The sequence below is a fragment of the Rhea americana genome, unplaced genomic scaffold (assembly GCF_003343005.1).
Source record: "Rhea americana isolate MKP2758 unplaced genomic scaffold, rheAme1 scaffold_15, whole genome shotgun sequence".
Classification (NCBI taxonomy): domain Eukaryota; kingdom Metazoa; phylum Chordata; class Aves; order Rheiformes; family Rheidae; genus Rhea; species Rhea americana.
This window is the reverse complement of record NW_028185594.1, coordinates 4,385,170-4,395,792: the sequence shown is the minus strand read 5'-3', so window position 1 is coordinate 4,395,792 and position 10,623 is coordinate 4,385,170. Positions and strand designations below refer to the sequence as shown.

General features: G+C 46.5%; 1 protein-coding gene and 1 non-coding gene across 3 annotated transcripts; one reads left to right on the top strand and one right to left on the bottom strand.

Moving 5' to 3' along the window:
• Positions 1-43: 43 nt before the first annotated feature.
• On the bottom strand, positions 44-115 carry TRNAT-CGU (transfer RNA threonine (anticodon CGU)). The gene has a single exon. It is a non-coding gene; the product is annotated as a tRNA-Thr (tRNA).
• A 143-nt stretch (positions 116-258) lies between these two features.
• METTL21A (methyltransferase 21A, HSPA lysine) lies at positions 259-10,386 on the top strand. Of its 2 annotated transcripts, none has more exons than XM_085299384.1 (4): positions 259-315; positions 9,088-9,257; positions 9,475-9,586; positions 9,690-10,386. In XM_085299384.1, the coding sequence occupies exons 2-4, from the start codon at positions 9,117-9,119 to the stop codon at positions 10,085-10,087; spliced, it is 651 nt and encodes a 216-aa protein (XP_085155510.1). In that variant the 5' UTR covers positions 259-315; positions 9,088-9,116; the 3' UTR covers positions 10,088-10,386. The 2 variants fall into 2 exon arrangements, with proteins under 2 accessions (XP_085155510.1, XP_085155511.1); XM_085299385.1 differs by lacking the exon at positions 259-315 and adding an exon at positions 7,766-8,824.
• The last annotated feature ends 237 nt before the right edge of the window (positions 10,387-10,623 follow it).

Sequence of the window (10,623 nt, the reverse complement as noted above, 5' to 3'; positions counted from 1 at the left end):
CTAAAAATGATCAGGGGAACTCCCGCCCGCGCGGGGGCTGCCGAGGCACGGACGGGGTTCGAACCCGTGATCTTCGGTTTACGAGACCGACGCCTTACCACTTGGCCACCGCGCCTGCGTTACAAGGCCCGCCCGAGCCCTTCTATGGCTGGCGCCACTCCCGCGCGGCGGCGCACCCCAGCGGCTTCGCCAATCGTGCGGCGGAAGCCGGCGGCGGGCCCCGCCCCGCCCCGCCCCGCCCCGCCCCGCCCCGCCCCCGGGGGTCCGGGCTCGCGGGGCCCACGTGCGGCGGCGGCGGCGGCGGCGGCGGCAGCGGTAATAATAATGATGATGATAATAATAATAGCGATAGCAATAGGAGGAATGAGGCTCAGCGCAGCTGCCGCACCTGCCGCTGCGGTGGTTTCGTGCAGCAGCCCAGGGAGGGCTCCAGGCTGCCTGGGCGCCGCTGGCTGAGTGTCAGAGGTTGCCCCGGAGCTTGTCATGTGTCTGATGCGGGGGGTGCCCCCCCCTCTCTTTTTTTTAAGAGTTTTAAGGGCTTCTGGTGGTGTTTTCATGGTGGTTAGTTTGCACACTGCCCTTGCATGYGTGCTAAGCCTTGGCAATTGGGTATGGAGGCATTTGGGGGTGTAGCCCAGCACAGCAGGGTCCCTTGTATATGGAATATAAACACACCATTTATAGGTATATATACCCATGTATGGGGTACGTTGTACCCCGCTGCTTCCTTAGGACCTGCTATTTGCTGCTGTGCACCCTTAACTGCATGAGGTGGGGGGAAGATGCATTGCGCCTGGAGGTTGGCAATCTGGGACTTTGGCTGTATTTTATACATATATATGTATACACACACACACACACACAACTGCATGAGGTGGGGGGAAGATGCATTGCGCCTGGAGGTTGGCAATCTGGGACTTTGGCTGTATTTTATACATATATATGTATACACACACACACACACACACATATATAAAAGTATACATATCTCCTTACCCAGCTGCGGTTGTGCTTGCTGAGCTTCTCAGAGTTGCTCAAACCCGCTCCAGGGAAGATGGGCAAGATACCCACGGCCTGATACTGGAGGCCCTCATAAACCTGAGCGTACGTGGCTCTGCCACGGATCACCTCGCTGTCACCACAAAGACTTAACGCTGGCCGCTGATAAGAATGGCACTGCAGAAAGCACAGGAAAACAAATATTTTGAAGGAGTATTATAAAATAATGCTATTGTATGCGCAGTTACTCCAGAGATGGACAATTTTGGAGTTTAACTCCATTTTGTAGCAAGATCCTAACACTGGCATTTCCGCGTGACAACAGGCACACAGTTTTCGGAAAAAAACAAACAAACCTAGTTTCTCTGAGAAGAAGTCATAAAACTGTATTTCTAGAACCAATATGACAATCTCAGGTACAGAAAGGGGAGGAACGAAGTGATTTACAGTCTTGTATGAGGATCGCTCCCTCATACTGATATATTACTGATACATTACACTTGCTCGCTCACCTGCATGTTCCCTGAGCTTTGCCAGCTAAGCCTCTCTGACATGCTGTTTTTAAAGCCGTGTTACTCCAGAGAAATCTGACCTTTCTACGGATTACAAGCACGGTTCAGAGCAGATTTGCTTTACGAACCACTTCAAGGCCTCTCTAACCTTCTTTGAAAACTGCTTATAGCTGTGGCAGGCAGCAGGATTCAGAAAGCTCATGGCATGGGGAGAGAAATCGGTGCATATCCCCCTTGGAGCTGTGATTTTGAGGTGCTGATGGTGGGGAAGAGAGAGGAGCTAAAGGGCTGGTTTGGTTTAGTGAAATAATTAATTCCCTGGTGAGAACAAGAGCTGGCTTGCATCTGCTCTATTTAATATTAAAAATTGAGTATTTTAGTATTAAAGACAGCGGTAACTTCTAGCTGGGAGGGCTCCCATTTCTCAAATTGTGTTAGTCCTGCTCCTTGCAGCTATGTCAATATGTGCAAAGGGATGGCATGGGTCCAGCAGAGGTGTAACTGCAGCACTCTAAAACACATCCTGCACAATTTCCCCGTGTCGGAAAGGCTTGAGTCAGTGCTAAATCTATGCTTCAGTGTGGCCTTAGGGAGCCCTTTGCCAAAGATGTGGTTTTGGGCAGCATAAAATCTGTGTTTGAGGGCAAACAAACAGTGAGCAAGTGGCTAACTAGGGACTGGAGAGCTGAACAAAAATCTGCTTCTGCTTAGATTTCCCCTCAGTTTTATCAAAATAGCTCTTATGATCTTAATAGAGGTCTGATTTATCAGAATAATATGACAAAACCTGTTGCTCTGTGTATTTTCTGCAGAATCTGGCAATCCATTTAATAGTATAGCCTGAGCAACAACCTGCAGAGAGGAAACACGTTATCTTTTATTTATGCAGCTTAGCACTCTATTGATTTACTGCTCTAGCAGTATGCTGAATACCAGCTATCATGATTTATTACCAGTCCTGGTTCTCTTCCTATTATCTGTCTCATCTTTCTACTTTGTTTGCTTGATTTACCCCTGTGAATCATCAGACAGTTCCATTATAAAAAAATCAATTATTTTGATGTACAATGGGCAGCATATACCTAGTTCTGCATTTTGTGTGATAAGTAAGCATTTTGGATGGTGGATCTCAGCAATAATGAATGCGTAAGCTGAAAATAGCTTATATGTACCTTTGAGATTCAGCCTTGTGTTCTCCTGCTTCAAGAAGGGAGGTTTCTGCCTCTTGGTCCTCTGTTATCACCATTTCTCCCTAGAATAATAAAGTCAATGAACAGCAACTCACAAACAGCAAATGCCATACTTTTACGTAATCCAGTGGACTGAATGGCTTTTCCTGTCTGCTTGAAGCGTTTCCCATTAGTTACAAGGTTCCCCCCACCCCACCTCGTTTTAGTGCTGTCCTGTTTTACCACGGTTGCAGATGGGATAGGCAATTCTAATTTTAGATGATAGTGCAAGAAAGGTGGGCTGGTCTTGCTGAACTGCACTGATTACAGGACCATAAAGATTAGTAAGTTGTATTGCAGAGCAGCAATAACTATGTCCTAGCTATTGTGGGAGAGTTACTGCCATGTAGGGCGTTACATCTCTGCTAGGGAAGAGTTTGAGGATCAGCCATCGCTTTGCTGCCGGAAAGTGCCTGTCCTACCAGTGGCACTGCACCCTTTCTACACCTTGTTTGGGAAGGACGCTCCAGGGTGGAGGGGTACTTGGTGAAAATTTCAGAGACACGCTGGCAGAGCTTGCAGGCTGATGGAAATAGGATTCACCGGTATATTTGTTGGTTTGCTTCAAACCAGACATTAGGCCTGTAGCTCTTGGGAAGACGCCTAATCGCTACCCTCCAGCCTGTTCTGAGCGGGGCTCAAAACTGCATGTTTGCAGACAAAATTCAAACAAACTGGAGAGAGCTTGTGTCCTGGTCTGTCCTGGGCAAACATGTCTCGAAATTGTGAAAGCTTTTTCTTTAATGGGATGAGAAAACAGTTTATCACACAGCTTTAAATACATGCAGTATTTGTAGTTTGGATTAGTGCCGAGCATTCATGCTCAATTAACCTCTTAGGGATTATGTACTTTCATTTGAACACTGCCTTGGTGCTGCAGTAGACTAGGATAACTCAGGCAAGAAGTGGCACAAACCAAAACCTGCATTTTGGACAGATGCAAACCCTAAATGAAGCTGTTCTGGTTTCCCTGCCACACTTTTCCCATTCTACTCCATTCCATCTCGGCACTTACGCTTCCTTAGTCCTCAGTCCTGCCAGCAAACCGTGCCTAGGCAGCACACTGAGTACGCAATAATTTTTTTTTAACTTAAATCTTTCTTTCATGAAGATGAAAAGTAATTCTCTTGCTTTGGAGTTCACAAAGAAAATGTGACCTAAATATAACAAATTACAAAGTAATAGCTCAGGGGTACCGACTGCCAAATGGATTTCAGCTAGTGTTAATGCTAGTGCTGGTGGGAGTTTATAAACTTGACACTTAATGTCACTGTTCCCTGAGGAGAGCAAGTTTGTTATACAGGTCTTCATTTCTGCCCTCAGTGATGTCTCACGTTAGACTTATTTTAATAAGTCTATGCTTGTTTTAATTTTCCCAAAAGAGAAAGGAGCTTTCCAAAATCTGGGAAATTAATCCTAACTTAAGCCCATTGTGGAAGTTGCTGTAACCACCATGAAAACTTCACACAGCTTTTAAGGCTGGGCAGGATTCTGAAATGAAACATAAGTCAGATCATAATGACAGGAGGAGGAGGAGGAGCAACCTATATTCTTGAGATGTGGAGATGAAAAAGGCCCATGATTGATTCTGAAAAATACAAAGGAATAGATACGTTCCTGCTGTACATCTAATGAGGTCAAAGGCTCTATACTAGCAAGAATTTAGCCTGCCAAGTACTGCATGCAGCTTTTGAGCTGTAAGCTTAGCTACATGTATAATTATATGCAGGATGCATAATAAATGATGACTGCCAGGCTTGACAGGACTAATATTAGCGCCACCAGCTGTGTTTTGGCTTGTGGGCTCACCAGAGAACGTAATTCTGTCTCTTTGCTTGGCCCATTGGCTCCACACACGAGCACACTGTCTGCTTGGGTTCAAAGGGATCCTGTTTCTCAGACAAGTCTTTACACTTCCTACCTCAAGCTCTCCCTACTGTGGTTACTTGTAGGTAGATTCTTGCATGTTTTTGTTTAACTCCCTGTCTGAAAGTTTAGGGCTTGTGTTTGCAACTACCTAACTCTTTAATCTTTTGCTTCGCAATGCAAAACCGTGCTTCCCATGATCCGTGAGAAGCAGTATCCCTGAGAGGAGATGTCAGAAACCATAGTTACGARGTCCTGCCTGAGTAATGACTCCTGAAAAACTCCAGAATCCACAGATACGGTTTTTGCCCACACTACCTGCATTAAGAAGCAGAGAGACTGCTACAACATTGGAAATGGAAGTGTAGGATATTCCTAAAGCCAGCCAGTTTCACGGTCACCAGCAGCCCCAGAAATAGAAAAAGGCGCTTTGCAAATGTTTAGTTGTGTTTCACAGGGCCAAGAATTTAAAGTCCTGAAAATTCTATCATTATCTTCACCTTGGTTTAGTACTGAATATGCTTTCCCAAGGCTGTGGGCTTCCTTGCTTGTCTGTAGGAAGATAACATCAGCTTTGGGATGTGTTTTGTTCATCTTCCCCCTTCTAAGAAAGTATCTCAGCTGTGGGAGAAAGACTGCTTTCTGACCTTACTTTCAAGGCAGTCTATGGATAACTTGGAGAAGAGCCAAGACATTGTCTTTTCCTGGAAACGTAGCTGCAGGAAAAATGAATCACTAGGTTGAACCTGTATAACCAACTGAAAACAAAAGCTCAGAGTTGTGTGTCTCACTGTTGCAAATAATGGGGGAAAAATAGGCATCCTGTTTTGAAATCTGCTACCAGCTGACAGGACAAAAATATTGCAAGAATGATTGTCTTTTGAAGCTGACAAGTAACATAAATAAGACTATGGCCATTTAAGGGAAAAAGCCTGAAGCAAAACAGTAGCTAGGGAAATAGGAATTTCCAGCATTTTCATTAGCACTAGGAAAAAAAGTAACCAGTGAGGTTGTTCAGCACATACAGCATGGATTTTTAGTAGCTCTAAATTTTCACAATTTTTTGTCATCTTCTGTACTGCTCTTGGCTGGCAGTGAGTATATCCTAACCACACCCAGGATTCAGCGTTTCACAGCATGAAGACTGCAGTACTCATGTCACAGATTAAATTGGCGCTTTTGTCTCTGCAGCAGTCTAAGATAGTATGGGCAGTATGGGCAATGCAGAGGATTCTTTGCCAGCAGATGAACATCTGGATCACTGCAGTGATACTGATGGCACATTAAAAACGCAAGCATATGGGAGTTAACTTTTTTTTTAACTTTGCTTCTCTTTTTTTTTCTGATCCTCCCTTCCTTTTGTCTTAATAAACATAAAACTCTTCAGTTATCAAATGTTTAAGGAAAAGCTAGCTGCAGCTGGCAGAGTTAATGGAGAGTATCCGAGAAGAGAATTTGAGATGTATTAAAGGCAAAAAAAGAACAAAGCCTGCAAAGTTGTACTGTGTGCTGTCGGCAGTGAGCTGCCAGAACCACCATGCTGACATACCAAGCCTTAAAAATAGCTGTTACTGCAGGGCAGGTATACAAGTTTCCTCTCCTATGAGAAAAGGATAAATGCTTTCCAGTATTTTAGCACAGACACTAACATGGATGTGTGACTTCATTCAGCAGAGTAAAATTGCACATCTAGCTCCTGTCAGAAGTTTGTTTAGGGTAACTTCTAAAGATTTAATTCCATCTCTGGGTCACCAGATACTGGAGATGGGCTCTGAAGAGCCTTTCCCATTAGGTTTTAGGTACCTGAAATTGCTTAGACTTGACTGTTGCTTGGTCTCTGTTGTCTGAAGGGTTTAGTGCCTAAAGAGGAGAAGAAGAAACACTGCTAATGCCATTATGCATAAAAATATAAAAACACTTTCTTAGACTTGGGTTCTGCCTGGTTTTAAAAGGGTAATCCTCGCACTGGGGCAGATCCTTTTGCATCTACGTGAATGCTCTGTTGTCTGCTTATCTACATAATTGTTTTTAAAGAAAACTGCTTGCACTATAATTTCCCCTCTGATTATATAATGCTGCATCTATAAATAAAACGAGAAATATGGGCACCTAAAATTAAGACTCTAGATCCATATTCAGGGCCCATAAAAGGAAAATGATTGGTGACATGACTTTTAGGAGTGTAGGACCCTTGCAGGCTTCACTAAAAAGAAACAGAAAGGGTTGGTGCTTGTTGTGCTGCAACATCAGCTTGACCTTTAGGAGCCCCAGAGCAAATTCGTGAAAACTGAGGCTCTTTTTTTTTTTTTTTTTTTTTTTAATGCAAGATTCTCACTTCCTTGCAGCAGCACTGGCATTTCAAACACAGTGTTTCACAGTTTTTTGTTCCTCCCCCACTATCCCACATGCTAGACACACATTAGTCTGATCTAGACCACCAGCCAGCTGCAACGGGTAGGGAAATCAGAGCACTGCACTGCGACTTACCTACCACTGCCCTGCGCTCAGAGGAGTCGAGTATGACAGGGCGGCCCTTCCCCGTCGGAGGACCCAGCAGGGCCACATCCGACCCCAGTTGTGAACTGATGCACTCTCACATTTCACTCGTGCCACGGCATGAGAGGCATGCTCCTGTCACTGGACTGGACACGTGGCATCTTGTGGTCTGGAAGCCTGGAGAATGGAGACATGCCTGTAGGTTTGTGAATGTTTGAAAGCATGGTGATAAATACGGGCGGTTTCCAGTAAATGAAGTGCAGCTGGAACTGCAGTTCTTGCTTACAAGTAGGAAGAGCTTGCTCATTTTGCTTTTTGTTGCTTAATTAAAACTTCAGCGTAATGTCAGTTTTTAGAACTGCAAGGCCTTTGAGAGAGCAGTCACATACTGCCACTAAAAGCTAAGTGCTCTTTCTGTAACAAAGCATGTTAATAAAGGTGGTGATTATGTATGACAGTTCATCAAGGCATGAGGTTTAAGTCATGAACATAATGTTACTGATGGGAACTATTCCTTCTTCAGAGGCTCCAGAAATTTCTTGAGTTTCACTTTGTGCACAGCGCTCTCTTAAGAAATTATGCATCTTTATATTTTTTCTCATTACGTGCACTGATTAATGTAACTGTGTGTAAAGGAAATGACATGGTAGATCAGACCACATATTCATCTCAATATTAAACATTTTTGCAGAGATCTTGCTGAACCAGCAAGATATAAAATCCACTATCAGTTTCTGCAAAAAACTTAGGCTTTCATTTTCATTCACCTCCTTGGTTTCCAGGATGATGCAGATCAGTTCAGACAGAGGCTCTCTTGATTCTGCAACTACAAGCTGTAAGGAGCCAAATTCATTTCTTGCTTTAGTCCTTTTGTATTTAACAGCAAGGGCTTCACCACTCCATCTGTCTCATTGCTGTGGAGAGTCTGGGAGCTACTGGTGGAGAAGTAAACGTAAAAAGTGTTAATCATTTCACTGCTAATCATTTGAATGACCATATATGGTGCTACTTAGAGAGAAAGACCGCTTTCTTTTCCTGGTTTTCCTCCAAGCTTCTCATTAGCTAGTGTTTAGTTGGTTGATGGAAGTTTTTAGCAAGATAGCTATTTGTGAAAACATTACTTCAAAGCCTGTTCATATTTCAGCAGAATAACAACCAGAAGTAGCCGAAATTTTTGTCGAGAGGATGGAATTATACATGCATGACCAGAAGTTTCTACACAAGTAGTCACTGCTAGCCTTTCCAAGAGCAGAGCAGAGCCATTCGGAGGAAGGCATTGCTGCCAGATGGTTATCAACATCACAGCTTTTTAGTTGCAGAATTGACAAACAGCAGACAAAAAAATCCAGCTATTTCTATTTATACCTGCCTGTGCCGTGGTGACTGTGACGACGTGGTGGATGCAGCATTTCCCCCATGTTGTGGACGGCTCTGGACTCCAGGTGCAGCTGTGCACTGGGTGCAGAGGGCTCGTTTCTGAGGGAGAGTTTTAAATATCAAGCAGCAAAGAGAAGATTTTGGTAAAGGCAGTACACGAGTATAGTTTTAAAATTGCTATTGTACTCGTTCCTATCTCATCTGCTCGATTATTCCATCTTCTGCGTATTACATTGCTCTTAAACAGTTTTTAAATTATCCTGAGAAGCTTACCTGCATGTGACCTAGCTGGGTTTACCTACAGTGGGGCACACCGTGTCTGTGCTCTGTCGGTCACGGAGTGAGGTAAGAACGGACCTGAACCAGTGTCTTTTTTTATTTTAACTCCTTCCTGCTTACCCTAAAATGAGCTGTTTTCCTTGAGCCTGCCTGCTGGGTCGCACGCCAGGCTGGGCACACGGGCGCCTGCCCAGGCCTGTCGGCGAGGCGCCGCTGACGTCGCCCCCACGCCGCGCCGAGCAGTTTGGGGCAAGCCGAGCACAGCTTTCCCGCTCCCTGGCACACGGCCGTGCCCCGGCCGCAGGCCTCAGGGCCTCTTCTCCCCACAGGGCGACGCGAGGCGACGCGAAGGGTGGCCATGGCGCTGGTTCCCTACAGCGGCGGCGGGGCCCTGCCCGGCTTGCACAGCCCCGCCGTCACCTACCACTTCGCCGGCCGCCCCCTCCGCATCGAGCAGAGCTGGGCGCAGCAGGGCGTCGCGGCCGTCGTCTGGGATGCGGTAGGTGGCCGGCGGCCGTCCCTTCGCCCCGCCGCAGGCAGGGCCACGAATGCCGTGCCCCAAAATGGCCAACCAAAATGGCCGACCAAAATGGCCGACCAAAATGGTGACCAGAATGGCCGACCAAAATGGCCAACCAAAATGGTGACCAAAATGGCCGACCAAAATGGCCGACCAAAATGGCTGACGCGGCCCCTTTTCCCCAACCCTGCCTCAGGCCGTGGTGCTGTGCGCTTACCTGGAGGCGGGAAGCGTTGATCTCCGCGAGCGGGCTGTCATCGAGCTGGGAGCCGGGACCGGCCTGCTGGGAATAGTGGCCGCCTTGCTGGGTAAGGGCGCTTTGCTGGTTTGGTTTCTTAGCAGGCTGCAGYGCTGCGGCGCAGCCGTGGTCGGCGGCCGCTCCCCTGAGACGTGCCCTCCTGTACCGCTTAGGTGCKCGCGTCACCGTCACGGACCGGGCGGCAGCGCTGGCGCTCCTGGAGTCAAACGTCCGGGCTAACCTACCCCCCGAGCTTCAGCCGCGGGCTGCCGTGAAGGAGCTCACCTGGGGGAAGGACCTAGGCGGCTTCCCTGCCGGGGCGTTCGACCTCATCCTGGGCTCAGACATCGTCTACCTGGAAGACACTTTTGCGGATCTGCTTCGGACGCTGGAGCACCTGTGCGCCGCGCACACCGTCGTCCTGCTGTCCTGCCGCATCCGCTACGAGCGGGATCTGAGCTTCCTGGAGATGCTGAGAGGCCGTTTCTCCGTACAGGAGGTCCACTACGATCCCAGTAAGGACGTACRTATATACAAAGCGCAGCGGGCCGGTCGCAAGGATGAAATTTGACTCCCTGCTTTGTTAGTAAGCCATCGATGCTGTTCAATCCTCCCCTTGTTTCTACCGAATACACTTGTTTTTAAGCATAAAATTGCAGGGATTGTATTTTTTCCACTGGCTTGTCCGATGTGGCAAGGATTGTGCACGCTAGCAATCTGCCTGTTGAATCTGTGCTTAATTCCTCGATACGAGATGTATAAAGTCTTCCACTGACTTTTCATCTAATACCATTTCTCGAAGCTGATTTAAATCGTAGACATCTCCATGTATGTAAAACATTATTAAAAGATCTGTTGTTTAAAATCAAACTCCGTAATGACTGCTGTGGGACACATACAAGTAGATAAGTTAATTTTTTTCCYTTATCCTTTTCCTCACCACTGGAAAAGTAACTTTCCTCCGGGGCAGATACAAATGCACAGGTATGCCAGTAGGGCAGCTGCAACAAGAAGACTCAAACTGTTCTTTAGAGATCGGAACAGCTCTTGACTCTCGAAGTGCTACCAGCTCGTGCTCTGCTTCCTGCTTTAATTTGTCTGTGGCTC